Source organism: Vicia villosa, linkage group LG2 (assembly GCF_029867415.1).
Source record: "Vicia villosa cultivar HV-30 ecotype Madison, WI linkage group LG2, Vvil1.0, whole genome shotgun sequence".
In the NCBI taxonomy this organism is placed as follows: domain Eukaryota; kingdom Viridiplantae; phylum Streptophyta; class Magnoliopsida; order Fabales; family Fabaceae; genus Vicia; species Vicia villosa.
In genome coordinates, this window is record NC_081181.1 from 134,511,862 (window position 1) to 134,530,709 (window position 18,848).

Here is an 18,848-nt window from a genome sequence, read left to right on the forward strand (position 1 = left end):
GGGATGAAGGATGCGTTGTCGCCGTTTGAAGAAGGAGAAAGAGATTTGTTTCAACATCCCAGTGGCCTCACACGAACCCTAATCTCTCTTTTATTTAATGTTCATTTTATTTATTTATTTATGTTAATCTGATTAATAATAAAGTATGTTTGTAATGGGGCCCTTTACCAGCGCTTTTTAAAAGCGCTTTGAAATGGGGGAACTTTACCAGCGCATTTTCAAAAGCGCTTTGAAATGGGGGCCTTTACCAGCGCTTTTTCAAAAGTGCTTTCGCAAGGGGACCCTTTACCAGCGCTTTCTAGTGTTCCCCTACAACAGTGCTTTTTTTCCTTGTTTTTTAGATTTGTTTTTAGCAAAACCTATAGCAGCGCTTTTTCCTAAAAGCGCTTTCGTAGCTGTGCTGGCAAAACTCAAATTTGGCGTAGTGAATAGTAAAAAGTTGTTTGTAATGACTTATATGAGTGTAAATTTTTTTTAATAGGTAAGAGATCTATTAAAATCGAGTAGAACGGCTACTCAACCGAAATTACAAAAACGAAAATCCTCTACCTCCCGAAACAAAGGAAAGGTAGAGTATTCCAAGTATAAAAGTTACTACCATTTATCAAAGGCATACAAGAAAATAACCATAACCAAAATCTAAAAATAATAGCCGACATGACATCATCAAAAGATGGAGTCGTTTTTTAAAAGCCACACGCTCCAAATAGCAACAAGCCAAATGACCGCTACTACTTTTCTCCTTAATGCATTCTTGACTTTTTCAACATTGAAGAAGTAATTCTTGAACTCTTCGAAATACATTTCCTCAAAAAAGTATAACCAATTCATCACTCTTCTCCAAATATAATCCGTAAACAAACATGATCCAAAAAGATGATCAGTATCTTCCAACTGTGTCGTACAAAACACACAACAAAGATCATTACTCACTGGCACAATGTTACGCATGAAGAGCTGGTCCTTTGTGGCAATACAGTTGAGTAAGACCCTCCAGCCAAAGAACTGCAACTTTGGGGGAGCTTCAAGTTTCCAAAGCGAAACCAGGGCCCTTGCAACATCTTCATTGATCGAATCACCTACTGCAAACTCAGGAAAAAACAATTCATAAAAGGACCGGACAGTAAAGCGACCATCACCCGAGAGCATCCATGTATGAACATCTTCAGCCCCGTTACAATGCGAGAACTGCTACAGCTGGTCCATAAAATCTTCTTTAACCAGCAGAAAAGAAGGATGATTTGTATCTATTCCAGGCTTTAAATTCCAAGAACAAACATTGTCGTTCCATGTCCTGAAATCCGCCACATTACCAACTCTGTTGAAATCAGCATCATACGCTTCTGGGAATGCGTCCATAAGAGCTTGATTCCCCAACCATTTAGACTGCCAAAAAATTGTCCCATGGCCATTGTTCACCATAGAAGAAATGGCACATGTAAATAGATTTAGACAGATATGAGCAATATTATCAAAGAGAATCAAATCTCGCCACCATATTGAATCCGTACTACATAACACCAAATTTGTCCCAATTAACACTTTCATCCTCGGATATCCGTATCTCCCTCGTATCAAACTACTCCACAAAGCTTCCGACTCGTTTAAAATTCTCCACTTCCATTTTTGTAACAAATCCCGATTGATTATCTTAATATCCTTAACTCCAAGACCTCCTTTATGTTTTGGATTGCAAATTAGTTTCCAACTCACCCAATGTATTGAACGACCCACTTCCTTCTTATGCCAAAGAAAATTGCTCTGAATCTTTCGTAATTCATTTATTACTTTTGAGGGGACCTAATAGAAGGATAAAGAATAGATTGGGATTGCATTCAACACCGAATTTATCCAGGCACTTTAGCAGCCATGTTTAAGAGTCTTCCTTTCCAAGTAGCTAGTCTAGACTTCAATTGAGATAATAACTCCTTCCACATTGAAAGTTTTCTTGGACTATCCCCTACCATGACACCAAGGTATTTGAAAGGAAAGCAGTCAATGTCATAGTTCAGAAAAGTTGAACCCGCCTCCAACAGCCAATCATTAACTTTTATTCCATATAACTTGCTTTTTAAGAAATTAATCTTCAGCCCACACATCAACTCAAAACCTCTGAGAATTGACTTCATTATCCAAAAGTTTTCACTACAACCATCTGCTACTATAATTGTATCGTCAGCATATTGAACTAAATTGACTTCTTCTAAGTTGTTGATCTTAAAACCTCTAAGCCCTTCTAGCTCCATTGCCCTCTTCATTAGCCCCGCAAGCGCTTCTGTGACCAAAACAAAAAAGAAAGGAGAAATAGGATCTCCTTGGCGGAGCCCCTTTTCAACCTTGAAATCCTTTGTCGTGCCTCCGTTAATTATGATAGAAGTATTACTAGTGAATATACAACTATCCATCCACCTTAACCAATTCCTCCCAAAACCCATCTTGATTAGCACAAAACGAAGAAAGTCCCAATTAACACAGTCATAAGCCTTTTCAAAGTCAACCTTCAAAGCAACACAACTTCTTTTCTCTCTTCTAGCCAAATCCAAAACCTCATTAATTAAAAGGACTCTATCGAGGATATTTCTACCAGGATCGAATGCAGATTGATTCACCGGAACAAGTTTCCCTATCACCACTTTGATTCTTGCAGCCATAAATTTGGAAAGGATATTGTACAAGCTTCCAACCAAGCAAATGGGCCTAAAATCCTTGAGGGTTTGGGGGCTGTGTACCTTAGGAACAAGCGTTATAAAGGAAGATGTTACAACTTCTGTTAACCGGGCATCCTTATAGAAGTCCTCCACAAATTTAAACACATCTGGTTTGACAAATTCCCAACAGCGTTTGAAGAAATCAAAAGAAAACCCATCTGGCTCTGTGCTCTTGCTCCCTTCACACGCCCATACAGCTTCTTTAATTTCTTATTCGGAAAAAGGTCTATCGAGCCAAAACTTATCTTCCTCATAAGACAGTTAAAATTCTGAGCTGCTGGCACCGGTCTATTCTCACTAACATCTCTGAAAAATTCTTCAAAGTAATTTTTTACCTCCTCTTTCACACCAGCCACGCCCTCTACCAAACCATTCCTACCTCTGATCGCAGTAATCGCATTTCTCCTCCTTCTAGACTTTAGGGAATTGTGAAAGAATCTTGAATTTTTATCTCCTTCTTTAAGCCAAAGCTGCCTCGGTTTTTACCTTAGCATACACTCCTTTAAAAGTAAAGATTTCAAAAACTCCGAAGTCACCTTATATCTATCATCCATCAAACTCGAGATATCTTCTCCATGGTTTTCCACAATCATCTTATCTAGATCATTAAGCTTGTCTACTTTCTCATTAACCTAAAGATCAATCCATCCAAATACGTCCCGGTTCCACTTTCTAAGAATTGGTTTTAATCTCTTCAACTTCTCATATAAAACGTAGTCCCCTCTCCCTTACACCATCAATTTTCCCCACTCTTCTTTAACAAAAGGTAAGAATCCGTCATGCTTGAACCAAATGTTATTGAACCTAAACGGCTTTGGGCCCCAATCTAACCTCCCCACATTGAGCAAAATATGACAATGATCAGAGATATCTCTCTCTCTCTCCTATTCTTTGATCAATTACATTCCAGTAATCTATAATCTTATTAGAGATAAGAAATCTATCCAGACGACTCATAGTTGTTCCATTGCCTTTGTATCATGTAAATTTACCACCCACACACGGGATATCCACGAGATCCATATCTTCAATAAACCTCCGGAAATCTGTCATGTTCCTATTAATATATATTTTTTATGAGACTAGTAGTGTAAGTTTTGTGAGACTATTTATTTTAAAAAATTTATGAAAAGAACTTATGACAATGTTCATAAGGTGTTTTCATTCTATTTTTTTAAGTTCTTCAAGATTACTTAGTTTTATTTTTATATTTTAGTTCAAAGTACAATACACAATTTTTTTTTTAATCAAGATATCATAAAAGAACCAAAAGTTCTCACAAACAATTAAAAAAAGCGAGGCTAAACACGGCCCGACGAAAATTACTCACCAAATACAACCTAACAAAAATACGACAAAGGAGATTTGATAAATTCCTAAAAGTTATAGTTGGTACGAGTAATTTTCCCGATGAAAATATTACAATACAAATAAAAATATTTATATTTATTTAAATAAGCCGGTTTGATAGACTTGAAAGAGTTTTTGATAGCCTGAGGTATAACTTTTTTAACTAAATAGATTTCTAAAAAAGTCCAGATCTTTTTTATTTTAAAGAAAGTCTGACATAATTTGAGTCTGTGTAGGTTAGACCATAGATCTATGTGTTAGAATGTGTTAGTGTTAGTTGGCGTGTCCTATTCTATAAGCACAAAGACATATATTTGATTCAATTATTTATTCTATATAATATATATTTTATGATGTACACTAAATCAACTCATAATTATCGTATCTATATATACAAGCATACACATTGCCTAATTTCATCAAATTATCCATCTCCATACTAACACACGCTTAGTCTAAATAGCATCTAAGTTCTCCATCTCCATACTCACTCACACAATAGTTAGATTGTATCAATGGAAGAAGTTAAGCCTGTGAATTTTATAACCGTTCTTAGCATTGATGGCGGAGGCGTTAGAGGAATCATTCCTGGTGTTATTCTTGCCTACCTTGAATCTCAACTTCAGGAGATAGATGGTGCTGATGCAAGACTTGCAGATTATTTTGATGTAATTGCTGGAACAAGTACTGGTGGTCTTATTACAACCATGTTAGCAACTCCAAATCCAAAGAACAACAACCGTCCTTTATTTGAGGCAAGAGAAATTGTTCCATTTTACCTTAAACATTTGCCACATATTTTTCCACAGAAAAGGTATATATTTAACTTATCATTACTAAATAAGTCTAAATATGCATATACATTAGAAGAACTAGTTAATTACTCTTGAATCATTGTTGAATCGGCAGTGGAATATTTGCGCCGATCATGAACATAGCGAAAGCTTTATCAGGACCTAAGTACAATGGGAAGTATCTCCATAACATAATAAGAGAGATGACAGGGAACACGCTTTTGAGCCAAACTCTCACAAACATTGTTATTCCATCTTTTGATGTTGAAAAACTTCAACCTACCATTTTTTCCTCCTATCAGGTATTGGCCTTGATTCTTGTTTTTTAATACAAATCAAAATTAAATGCATGCATGCATGGGTTAAATCATCAATAATCTTGAATTTGATCATGTATTAAATTATGCAGATTGATGCTGAGCCAGCTTTAGATGTAAAACTGTCTGATATTTGCATAGCTACATCAGCTGCTCCAACTTATTTACCTGCTCACTATTTTGACAAGAAAAATGAACAAGGAAAAGTGATTAAAGAATATAACCTCATCGACGGCGGCGTTTGTGCTAACAATCCGGTAATGTTGCAGCTCGAGAAGGAATCATATTGAAAAAAAGTCATGTCTCATAAAGTTTTTAAGAATAATTTAAATGATATTATAACGTATACGGATGTAAAAATTCGGCTGAATCTAAAATTAAAAACAAATGAAGATATTATTGATTTGATTTTTGATGATGAATTTTGCAGACTATGGTTGCAATAAGAGAAGTGACAAAGGGTTTGATAAGGCATCCAAAAGGGAGAAGTGCAAATGATGCTGGTGTAGGATATGATCGTTTTCTTGTGATATCAATAGGGACAGGATCAAACAAGAGTGAGAGAAAGTACAATGCTAAGATGGTAGCTAAATGGGGAGCATTGACATGGTTATTCAACTCTGGTGCAACTCCAGTTCTTGATTGTTTCAATGAAGCAAGCACTGATATGGTTGATTATCACAACTCTGTGCTTTTTACTGCTCTTCAATCTCAAGACAACTACCTCAGAATTCAAGTAAGTAATTATGTACCTCTCATGAATAAAATAATCTCAATATGTACTTAAGATGGTTGCATGAAACTGCAGGATGATACATTAGAGGGAGAGGTAGCCTCTGTGGATATATCTACTAAAGATAATCTGAATAATCTGGTGAAAGCTGGTGAGAATTTATTGAAGAAAAAATTTACCAGAGTGAATCTAGATTCAGGCGTATATGAAACAGTTCCTGATAAAGGCACCATTCAGGAAGAACTCAATAGGTAAAAATTGATTTTATAGTAACTTATTTATTTTCTATCGGTGTAAAAAAAATTAAAAATATTTATATTTATATATATGTTTGCAGGTTTGCTAGTTTACTGTCGGAGATAAGAAAAGCTAAAAAGTGTAAGCATCAAAATGGCAAGTGAATGAATGGTCACAAGATTGAATATGTCGATCCACTGCTGAAGCTCTATATATCTTTTAATTATTTGCTTATTTAATAATTCCTTTAAGATTATGATGCAAGTTTGTAACATTTTCAACTTCCTTAATTCTGAATAAAATAATTATTTTCAATAAGTTCAAAAAATTTAATAAGTTTTATTGATTGCACCACAAGTTTAAGTATATTGCAATTTTCTCTAGCTCACGAATTAATTGGTTAAGTTGATTTGAAAAATATAATTCATAGATTATGGGTTCGCAGGTCAGATTGTGGATTGGAATTTTCAGAACATACACAATCTAAGAAACCTGTATAATAAAACTATTTGAATAAAATATGGAAGCTTAATGGAAAGACTATATGTTTGTTTTATTAGCTCCACTTGTTACCTCAGATTGTATAATAGGTATGTCAAACCACCAACCTCGTAATGAATGCTCTTAATTTTTATTCTAAAAGTTTTTTTAATCACTATAATTTTGAAAGGGTGTCCTTACCTTAACCACATTTCAAAAGATAGCATTATTTAATGGTAGATAATTATCCCTTCTTTCCTAAGTTATAATTAGCCTTTGTCATTATATAAATTATGGAATGTAATTTATACGAAAAGTAAAATATTATGAATAAGTTTACAAATTTAACTTTTATTAATGAATATGATAGAGAAACTAAAAGTCTTTTTAATGTGTAAAACAGATGGAGATAATTTATAATAAAGGTCGATCACAGAGAGTGGATGATTATGTGATACCATATAATTGAATAATAAAATGATTATATTCTTCAGGCAAGTCATCAAGTATGAACTGATTTGATCATGCTCTTGTTCTAAAATATAGTATCGTCAGTGAGAGTAGAATTTTGAATAGCTTTAATTTTTAACATTAATTTCGTAATTGAGCAATTACTCAACTATTCATACACTCAATTGTTACACCAATACTTACAGCCAACAATACTTTATAATAGTCACTAAATTTAGTTAATGCAGTATAAAAACTTGGTTAATGCAGTAACTGTTAGAAATATCGGTGAGATCGAATGGATCCAGGCTGAATCGCGAACGGAATCACTTTCCTTAAAAGTATTTCAAGCACACTCTCGATTGTCTTAGAGTTGGAACGGCCTGAATACCCAGGATAATTCAGCCTTACTCGAGTCTGCACAAGACCGGTGAAGAAACTCGAATGCAAGGAAGCTGTCTGGAAAATATATTAGAGGATAATTATTTTTGTGTGTTTCATTTTGGATTCATAAATGTGTATTTATAGGCCATGCATGTGTTGTTTCATAAGTTTGCAACTCTTGATGAAACAACACCTTTTCACCATATATTGCAATGATTCATCTATAATGACACAAGGCACCCTTTCATGAAATGTTGTAAATTTGAATTCAAAAAACAAATTTATGTAACAACCAAAAATCTATTCCCATATATGGTAATTATTATTTTATAATTTCCAACAATCCCCCACTTTTTCTAATAATGACAAAATTAATAATTCCAGAAATGAGATATAAAGAGTGTTAATACAGTTAGGTATCTTTCGATTTAAAACTTAACCTTAGTGAGGACAACACAAAGCTTAATCGGAATATTAGGTAGCAAAGCTTTTAAACCATGAATCCATATGATTAGACCGGTGTTGCCTTACACACACTCTTTAAAGGTTCTTCCTCTGCATAACTCGCTTAACACTTATTTATGGCCATGTGCTATCCTGTTTCATGAATTTTTCATGAGAGAAACTCCAACTCTCACTTTGAGACGGCACCATCTCGAAATTCACATAGGTGAAGTTCATACTGTGTCCTTTTCCACGAGACACGTACCCTTGGTATTGAACTTCATTAAGAGTTTTAAAAAAAAAAAAACTCAACCCTCGTTTTAAGGTCAACATTATCACGAAATGTTCGACAATTATCCAAATCAACGACTTGTTGTTACCCATTGAAAATCTTGAGGTTAATGTTCTGTTAACGTAAGATTGGGTTGCCGCCGCTGTCGAAACTCTTACTCAAGGAGTTTCAACCTCATACCTCTCGAAGTTGTTTTTACTAAGTCTCTGGCCAGTGGCTTAGTAAATAAATTTCCCAAATTATAGATCGATCGTATATATGCGAGTAAATGATTACATCTTTAATCAATTTTCTCACGAATGTCTAAGGCCTCAGTGCCTAGACTTTCCATTTTACACTCATCTGAATTCTCTTGTTAAATTGGCTTGACTAACACATTGTGTTAACACCTTTGAAACACTGTGCTTAACCAATAGAACTTCTGACAGAAGGTCCCTCAACCATTTAACTTCTTTGACCAGTGGAAGCGAGATCCACACACCATGGCTCCATGGTCAAGAGAGTGATTCATGTTTGCTTCTTGCTCTTCCAAGAAATCTCACCTCCAACTAGTGTAAATATCAACTCAGTTATAAATTTATGATCTTCAACACTCGATATCCAACTCATATTGGTATATCCTTCTACTATGGCAGGAAACCTACCATAATGGAGGTCAATATTTGGTTTTAAAAGATAATCAAAATCCTTGTGATGTCCTTCGAATGCTCACTATTTGGATTTCTAGTAAATCTACTCATTTACTATTTGCAACTGCTATATTGCATATAGTACATTGCATTTAGAAAACCAATTTCACTTGTGTATTCTAATATAGCCATAACTCTTACATCATCATTTTGACACTAAGATCAAATTGAATATTCACTTTTTGAAACGTGACAATTTGAACTTACCAAGAACTTTCTCAACAAAGTGTATTTGACTAAGTTCATAACCCCCACTATTTTCGCATTACTTTGATCCCCAAAAGAGTGTCAATTAATCCAAGATCTTTCATCTTGAATGTGGAAGTTTTTCTCAATATAGTGTGTTTGACTATGTTTTAAACTCCCGCTCTTTCGCTTTACTTTGATCGAAAAGAGTGTCCACTATTTCAAGATTTTCATCTTGGTTGTGGAAGTTAGAAACCTCTTCGTTTCTAAGATTCCATTCATCTCTTTGATAATTATCAACATGTAATCCGTATAGAGAGACAAAGGAATATCACAATATTCTCACATGACTCTCTTTACAAACACTTGTCACAAGAATTAGATGAAGTACAAGTTTGAGATAATCATGCATGATAATGCAAGAAGGTTTTTAGATGAAGTGAGAGATGAAATCATGAGCAATTTAAAATAGTATAATATAAATTGCAATGAGTACCTTAGTTATGTTCACTTCTCTCAAGTTCTTCACTTGAATTTCTATGCTAAAACTTCTTGATCAACTTCATCATTGATGTGCATGACACTTTTGATCCTTTACTTCTTTGATAATCTTTGTCTTCATCAAAACTAAATATAAGATATATATTCTTCACAATCTCCCCATTTTTGATGATGAAAAACTCTTTGAATTCTTGTTTTGATAAAATTGAAATTTCGCCCCTTACTTGTGTGTGTCCCTTTTAAATCGGAGAATCTTACAATGACAAAGTCAAACTTTTAATGTCAATGTTTCGGTACTTGTTTTAATCTATACAAGGATTTAACAAGCTTGTACACCTTTTTTGTTCATCAGTGGGAAGTACATAACATTCTGATTGCTCCATATAAATCTCCTCATTGAGATTTCTATTTAGGAATGTCGTTTGACAGTTACTTGATCAATAAGATCATGCCAAGAAACTAATGTAAGCGATACTTTTAATTATCGCCATCCTTGTTGGTGGTGCATATGTGTTTAAATAATCAACACATTCCTTTTGTATAAAACTCTTGGCCAATCTATCATTGTAGGTGTCTAGTGTATCATCACTATGATACTTCCTTCTCAACATCCATTTTCATCCAATGGATTTTTATCCTTTAGGTAGATTGACAAGTTCCAAGTATGGCTTGACATTATTGAATCTATTTCATCTTGGATAACATCATTCCAAGAGAAGTCCCTTGAAATTACATCTTCATTGTAACTCTTTAGGATCATCTTCCACTCGAAGAATAATAGGAATCTTACGAACAAAATTCTCACTATTTTCTTCTACTTGATAAAAGAAATATGTCGACAATCAATTTTGTTTGGTCCTAGATCCTTAGCCTTTCATACTTTCTGCTTATTTTAAGTTCGAGTTTTTTTTTTTAATTTTAAAAACATTGACAAACTTTTGATTGTATTTCAACGATTAGTGGAGAACCTTCCTCACAGTGTTCTTAACTTGTGGGAATCTCAAATTCCATATCCTCCGTGATAAGGTTCTCAAAATTCCACAATTCAAAATTCAATTGTTATATAAGACATGATCCATTTTCGGATGATCTTTATATGTCTTATAATAATAAGTTTCATCAAACACAAACAATTCACATAACATATAGATCATAATTCAATTGTATAATTTAAAATTATAAGCTTCAATAAATTTGATCATTTATATATACATAATCATATATATGTGCAATAGAAATTCTATAAACATAAGATATATATACATTTTATATATATTATTATGATATCAAAATAGGAATCATAATTAGATAATATAGAACTAAGTTATGTTGCTTTTATGTATAGGTTAAAGCCTTTTTAAAATAATTTTATATCTTTTAACACAGTACGAAGCCACATTCTTACTTATTGTTATACTGTGTATGTATATGCATAGATATAACTCTAATACAGTAAATGTATATTGCCTTTATTTTTATGTTTTCAAAGGTGCCACAATCGCAAATGGACACATAATAGTGCAGTTGAACCAATGCTTCTGTTTATGATAAACAAGGCAATGATTTATAGTAAATTTAAAAACAAACTTGTAATATTGCCTTATGATATCTCGGAACGGTAATTTATATATTAACATACTATAGCACTTTAACATGTTCATCAAGATATATAATTTAAATTTTAATGTTCCGGTATCTTATTCATGATTTGAAAACAAAACAACTGGAAATTAGAGTATTTTTATCTCTATTTTTATCTTTAATTTTTTTTTCCAGAAAAATTAAAACGTACCCGGATTTATAACACCGATTCTTCTTGTATTCTTGATTTGGATTTGTTTTTCTTCTCTTTTCATTCTTCCATTTTATACTTTAAACAAAAACTTCGATTGCCATTCTTTGAAGTACTTTTAAGATTGTTAGAAATATCGGTGAGATCGAATGGATCCAGGCTGAATCGCGAACGAAATCACTTTCCTTAAAAGTATTTCAAGCACACTCTCGATTGTCTTAGAGTTGGAACGGCCTGAATACCCAGGATAATTCAGCCTTACTCGAGTCTGCACAAGACCGGTGAAGAAACTCGAATGCAAGGAAGCTGTCTGGAAAATATATTAGAGGATAATTATTTTTGTGTGTTTCATTTTGGATTCATAAATGTGTATTTATAGGCCATGCATGTGTTGTTTCATAAGTTTGCAACTCTTGATGAAACAACACCTTTTAACCATATATTGCAATGATTCATCTATAATGACACAAGGCATCCTTTCATGAAATGTTGTAAATTTGAATTCAAAAAACAAATTTATGTAACAACCAAAAATCTATTCCCATTTTTTGTCACATTAGAACACACTATGGTAATTATTATTTTATAATTTCCAACAGTAACGAAGTTGGTTAATGCAACATACATGTATTAAAAATAGTTTTTAGCAGTCACCAAATTTGATTAATGCAGTGTAAAAACTTGGTTAATGTAGTAATAAAGTTGGTTAATGCAACATCCAAGTATTAAAAATATTTTTTAGCAGTCATCAAATTTGGTTAATGCAGTGTAAAAATTTGGTTAATGCATGTTCAGGGAGTGTAAAAATTTGGTTAATGCATGTTCAGGTATTAAAAATAAACGTCCGTACATGAACATTGTCATCCGTACATATGGTATAGGTGTAAGATTTGGTGTAAGAATAACATGTCAGTTACTTTTTTTCGATGAAGTGAAGATATATGAAATTCTTTGTTACTGAGTTAGATATTTGGTGAAAGAATTCTGAAACATTAATAGTTCTAAACCACAAATTAGTCACAGCCAAGGATTGAACCCAATACAAGTATGTTAATGAGAAACTCCTCAACCAACTGACCTACACCATTTCATTGCAACTAAGAATTTTTATTTGATTTTCTTATTAATATTTTAACTGAATAAAAACTGAACATAATAATGTATTTTATATTAGCATAAAAAGTTAGTATATTAATATAAAACATTTTATATAATATTTTAAATTTATAAATTCTTAAATTTATAAACTAATTAAATTTTTATAACACTTTCAAGTTTTTAATTAACGTTTTTATATAATTTTTTAATTAACTTTTTTAAATGTAATAAACAAAGATGTTAATATATATATATATATATATATATATATATATATATATATATATATATATATATATATATATATATATATTGAATGTTAACATTTATTTAACATATAAAATAAAAAAATTTAGTATATATGTTACATATATATAAATATACTGAACATTAACATAAAAAAATTTAACATATATATAAAACAAAATAAATGTTGTTAACGTTAATATAAAAAAATAAAACATATATATAAAACAAAAAAATGTTAACATTATACTAGGAGTCCTTAAAATATTATAAACTAACTATTAATATATAAAGTATATTTTAGTATAACTAATATAAAAAGTTAGTATAACTTATATAAATTAATATTGTTTAATTTTTTATAGGAATTTCTCAGTTTTTTTTAGAAATTTATAAATTTGAGATGTTAATATATTATATAAAAAAATAAAACGTTAATATTTGTTAGGGATTTATTAATTATTGCTCAGTTTTATAATTTAAAAATATAATTAGTTTTATAATTATTGCATCATCTATATTTATTTTATTTAGTTAATATATATAATAAATAAAATAATTTTTAAAAATTCAGTTATATATAAAAATTAATTGTGTTATAAATCATTTATATATATTTTTTTATAATGATTCTAATATATATTATATAAAACAAACAAAATTATAAATTAATATGTATAAACAAATATTATTATAAACTATATTTTATTCATTTTATAAAGTAAGAAAATTATATAAATTAACATTTTATAAACAAACATTTTTATAAACTACATTTATTCATTTTTAACTAAATTTTTTTATATTAACGTTAATCTATATATTTTTTATAAAAATAGTTAAAACGTAAATAATAAATATTAAATTGAGTTTGAAACGATAAAAAATCAATAAGATGTAACAGTTCAGTTGGTGGGAGATGCATGATGGCAACATGCAAGAACCAGGTTCGATTCCTGGGTTTGACAAATTTATCAAAACTCGCCCTAGTGGCAGGGGGCATCGTATAATACTCCCCCACAAGCTTCCTGGGTTTGACAAATTTATCAAAACTCGCCCTAGTGGCAGGGGGCATCGTATAATACTCCCCCACAAGCTCGAGGTTAGAACTTGGTCTTTAACTCGTGAAACTGATAATGTCGAGAGGTTTTGTTAGTGTATCAATAAGTTTAGCAGAGGTCGGTACATGTTGAATAACTAGCTTCTTTGAAACCACTCTTTCACATACAAATCAAATGTCAAGTTTTATATGTTTTGTTAGGCATGCAAATAATTGGATTGTGTGACAGCATAACAACAAGAAAATTGTTACACAATAGAGTAGGTGGGTAAAATGAAACACATAGCTCAGCTAAAAGAGATTGTAATTTGTAACCACGTTAATTCAGATATAGTGTGAGCTAATGTGTGATACTCCACTTATTTGCTTGACTGTGCAACCAGAGACTGCCTTTTGGAACTCCATGCTACAAGATTAGTGCCAAAGAAGATATGAATTCCTAAGGTTGATATACGATCATAACTTGCCCAATTTGAGCCATTCTAGGCTCTTAGGGAAAACACGTGAGCAGAAGTAGATGGGGAGAATAGTAGGCCATGATGAGAAACTGAACAACTTAAGAACCTTAGGATTCTTTTGATTATAGTATAATGAGTGTCAAGAGGTGATGACATAAATTGACAAGATTCTTATACACTAAATATAATGTTCAAGTCTAATTAATGTTATATATTATTATCAGTGGCGGAGCCAGAAATTTTAGGGAGCCTGGGCAAAAAATTTACACTCTGTTTTTACTAATTTTATACCCTATTTTTACTAATTTTTCCCTTGATTTTGTCTAAAAAATTTGACCTTGATTTTGTCCAAAAATTTCACACCTTGTTTTTACTAATTTTGTCTGAAAATTATTAATTTTGCCCCTGATATTGTCTAAAAATCGACTATAAGGTGGAGAGTATAAACCGAAAAGAAGGGTTGAGCCCGAGCGCGTGCCCGGGCTCGCTGGGCTGTAGCTCCGCCCATGATTATTATAGAGTACCAATTCAATTCACTACGTTAAAATTGAGATTTTGTATCGCTTAATTTAATAGCACTTTTAAGAAAAATGTTATTAAAAAGGAGACAAACAGATTTATAACAGCACTTTATAGTCGGGCGCTATTATAGAATGCTGACAATATAATTTTGATAGCACTTTGTGGAAAAAGGGTATTTTTTTTTAGTAAACAAGATATTATAAACCGGAGAACTAATTAAACTTGATTAAGATAGCGCTTTCTTTAGAACGCTATTACTAAACTTTATTAAGATAGCGCTTTTAATATTCTTCACTAAAATAGCGCTCCTTGTAAAACGCTACTAATATTCTTCAACTTTTTTTTTTGTAAAAAAATAGTTTTCAATAAATAGCGCTTTTCTATGAAACGCTACTAATACTTCAACTTTTTTTTTTTTAAAATAGTTTTAATTAAATAGCGCTTTTCTATGAAACGCTACTAATAAAATAAAATAAAAGGGCACTTTTTTCGTTTTGGCGCATAACATTGGGGGAAATTTTCATGTTGCCTCCAAAAACCTTATCTCCAAACTCTTCGATCCGCTGAACTTTTCATTTTGCTCCAAAAACCTTATCTCCAAACCCTTCTCTCACGTCGATTTCAATTTTTTACCGAGCCGTCAAACCCTATTCACGCCGTCAAACACTCTTTCCAATCGTCAAACCCAGTCGCACGCACCACCAGAAAGAGGATCAAGCTACCAGAGACCGTAGCGGAGTTGAAGTCTTCGTCGGAATCTTCGAAGGTAGGTTACGAATTCTTCTTTATTTTGATTTTTTTCACTTGCAATCATGTTTGGTTCTGTTTGAATCGGAAATTTAGAAATATAGGGATGTTTTATTTGTGCGATTTCTTTGATTTGTGCGACAGGACGGTTTTATTCTTGTGTGATTTCTTCCGAATTTCTCTAACGACTTGTGTTTTCAATGATGTTTGTTGTGTTGTTGTTCTTTATGGATTACATGGTTAGTACAGTTTAAAACACATGATTATATTCTTTACATGGTAAAGGTTCTTTGAGTTCAGGACATTCTATTGTTCATTCGACGATAATAACACCAACTCCAATTTCAAAAGGTTCAGTTCGTTCGACGATAATAACACTAACTCCGACTCTTTCTCTTGACTCTTCGATATCTCCTCTCCATATTCTCAACCTCAGACAATGGCTTATGAGTTATAGTATCTATACCTTTTTTACTTATGGTCCCATTCCTATGGTATTTGACTTTTAATCCACTGCCAGAAATCCTAAGCTCCTTAATAGATGTCAGGCTAGGTAACTCCTTTGGAAGATGCTCAAGTCTTGAACCCTCGAGATTAAGCCGATTAAGATTGTGAGGAGGCTCAATTGATAGGTCAAGTGTTTGAATTCTTGTACTGCTTAAATCCAAGTTTTCAATTAAATTCGAGGAGACGACAAATTCCTCAAGACATATGCAACCATTGATACTGATATTTTCCAAAAAGTACTTTAAATGTTTCTGACCTTTAACTAGATCAAAAGAGTTAACTATGGGAGGTAACTTACAAAAAACAATTATCATTGTTGATTTCCTGGCCCATGTTCTCCTTGTGTTAATCCCCTCAACCATAGTTGTAAGTGTTTCAGCCAAAAATACAGATGGATGAACTTTATATTGTTATTTATATGAATATAAATTTAGGTTTTGGTTTTTTGATTATTGCACAAAACATAATTAATATTATTTCTATGATACAGGAAAACAAGAAGCAATTATTTTGCCTAGCTAGCTAGCAAAGTGATTCGATGTCTGGGTTCGGAAGTGCTTTGGTTCGCGAAGTGATTACTACTTGATGTTGTTTTGTTGTCATTTCTTGTTTTTTTAGATGTTTTATCTTTAGTGTAGAATATGTTGTACTTTTTGTTTGGAATTTAGTTTGATGCACTTGGACCAAATTAATAACTTGTGGCATAAGTTTTGGTTTAATTTCATTGAAATCAATGTTGAATCTGGTTTGTTATTATTTATCACTATTATGTAGTGTAGATTGATCTATATACATAGATACAATTCCTTCCATATTTATTAATTAATTATATTCACAAATTGGTTCTTGAATAAGTGGTTATATTTTATTTTCAAATATTTTAGTTGATTAATCATTTTTTTAATGAATTCTTATGTCATAAAATGCAAATGTCATATATATAGACCAAAAGAATGATTTTGTAAAAAAAAAGAAGGTGTGCTAGAAATAGAATAGCGCTTTTTATAGGAAGTGTTATTAATGAGACATGCTATAATAGCACTTTTATGGAAAAGCGCTATCACAACTGTGCATTATAATAGCAATTTGTCTAGAAGTGCTATCAAAATCAAAGCAGAAGACAAATTATAAAGCGCTAAATGTCTATTTTTGTAGCGCTTTTGAAAGAGTGCTATTAAATACTGATACTATAATAGCGCTTTTAAAAAAACGCTATTAATTACCATTACTATAATAGCGCTTTTAAACTGCTATTAAATAGAAATATTTATAATATCAGCGTGGTCAGTAGCACTTTTAAGCGCTATCAAAAACAAAAAAAAAACACTATTAAATAGCTTTTTTGTAGTAGTGCAACAATTGATTTGTACAATTAAGGGTCATAGAATGGTTGAGATCCATGTCTTATAAGTTTGCAGCTACTTCACATGGGGGTTGGCACACCATTAGGATCATTTATCTTTTCTTTAGCAAGTACATATTTGATATTCTTGTCTGAGTAAGTAATAGTGATCCATTAGCTTGAGTTATGATCTCTATTCCCAGGAAATATTAAGGTTTTCCAAGTCTTTAGAGTGCAAATGTACAATATAGCTTGTTGATTAACTTCTAAACCAAATGAGATGAAGACCATGTGAAAAGTATGTCATCAATATACATAATAAGGGCATATATAGATATACCTTATTTACAATACAAAAATAGAGAATGATCACATCTTGAATGGGAGAAACCAAATTAAACAAGAGTTTGATCAGATTTTTCATACCAAGCCATGGAAGCTTGCTTAAGGCCATAGAATGCTTTGTTGATGATATTGTGCACTAGATCATTGATTTAATGAAAAAAGCTTGATGGTTGAACCATGTCTTCTTGTTCTAGTAGATTATCATTTAGAAAGATATTATTGATTTCTATTTGAAAATATCTCATCTGTAGATAAGATTTATACTTATTATAACTCTGATTGTTGTTGATTTGACCACTATTATGTCTCATTAAATTCAAATTAATATTGTGTTTTGGTAACCCCTAGCTACCAATTTTGCTTTGATTTTTTTATACTACTATACTTGCTAAAAGTATAAATGTATGACAATCCTTACAGATTACGGGCTATCAGAGGCTTTAGGATTGTTATGGTATTGAGAGCTAGCTCACGTGGGGTGAGAAGCTCCTGTATGTGTGTATTTATGTATTGTAGTTAATTTCCTCGAGTATCATGATACTAATATATTTATAGTTCCAATGCTTTGAAACCGGGTCTTCTTATAATTTAGCAACCACTCCAAGCATGGGTGGTTGATTGTATCAAACTTAGGAAATGCAGTTGAATCCCACTATCCATTATGCAACATTCGTTGACCCTATACACGTTCCATGCATAATTTCACACTACGAGTGGACATTTCAAGGATTAGGGTGATGCATTTAAATAAAGGGGGTTGATCCGAGAGGAGGGAACTCAAAAAGTCTCTTCCAGCTATACTGTTACTATTTCCATCAGGGTTTTCTTTGACCCTAAAGACCCACTTCCAAAAAATTACTTCTTTGTGAGGACAATTTTTTTTGGAAATTCCATGTCTAATTAGCCATGAGTGCATGATATACGAGTTTCATAGATTGTGCTCATTCAGGCTTAAACAGAGCTTCTAGAAAGGTTGTGCATGTTTGATTTTATGAAAAGATTGAGACAATGACATGTTAGTCATGCTTAGAGCTAAGTTTAATGAGTTATTTCCTTGAGAATAACCAGTTGGTCCTTGGACCAAGTCAAATATATTGTATAGCTTTATGTTAGCTTTCTCCCTAAGCCAAAGCCCAAAACTATAAAAGCCCAAAATACCTATTTTG

At 32.0% G+C, this 18,848-nt stretch overlaps 2 protein-coding genes across 2 annotated transcripts; one reads left to right on the forward strand and one right to left on the reverse strand.

Moving 5' to 3' along the window:
• Nucleotides 1–666: 666 nt before the first annotated feature.
• On the reverse strand, nt 667–1,422 carry LOC131650065 (uncharacterized). Its single transcript, XM_058919807.1, has 2 exons — nt 1,279–1,422; nt 667–1,191 (listed from the first exon to the last, which is right to left on the reverse strand). Exons 1-2 carry the CDS (start codon nt 1,420–1,422, stop codon nt 667–669), a joined length of 669 nt encoding a protein of 222 aa, XP_058775790.1.
• Nucleotides 1,423–4,493: 3,071 nt separating this feature from the next.
• LOC131646859 (patatin-like protein 1) lies at nt 4,494–6,488 on the forward strand. Its single transcript, XM_058916809.1, has 6 exons — nt 4,494–4,872; nt 4,968–5,154; nt 5,262–5,426; nt 5,600–5,905; nt 5,978–6,153; nt 6,240–6,488. Exons 1-6 carry the CDS (start codon nt 4,574–4,576, stop codon nt 6,301–6,303), a joined length of 1,197 nt encoding a protein of 398 aa, XP_058772792.1. The 5' UTR covers nt 4,494–4,573; the 3' UTR covers nt 6,304–6,488.
• The last annotated feature ends 12,360 nt before the right edge of the window (nt 6,489–18,848 follow it).

Coding starts and splice junctions, on each gene's coding strand:
- LOC131646859 (XM_058916809.1), top strand. CDS start 4,574: ATGGAAGAAGTTAAGCCTGTGAATTTTATAACCGTTCTTAGCATTGAT. Junction 4,873..4,967: donor CATATTTTTCCACAGAAAAG/GTATATATTTAA, acceptor TTGAATCGGCAG/TGGAATATTTGCGCCGATCA. Junction 5,427..5,599: donor GCGTTTGTGCTAACAATCCG/GTAATGTTGCAG, acceptor TGAATTTTGCAG/ACTATGGTTGCAATAAGAGA.
- LOC131650065 (XM_058919807.1), bottom strand. CDS start 1,422: ATGGTGAACAATGGCCATGGGACAATTTTTTGGCAGTCTAAATGGTTG. Junction 1,192..1,278: donor TCAGGACATGGAACGACAAT/GTTTGTTCTTGG, acceptor GACCAGCTGTAG/CAGTTCTCGCATTGTAACGG.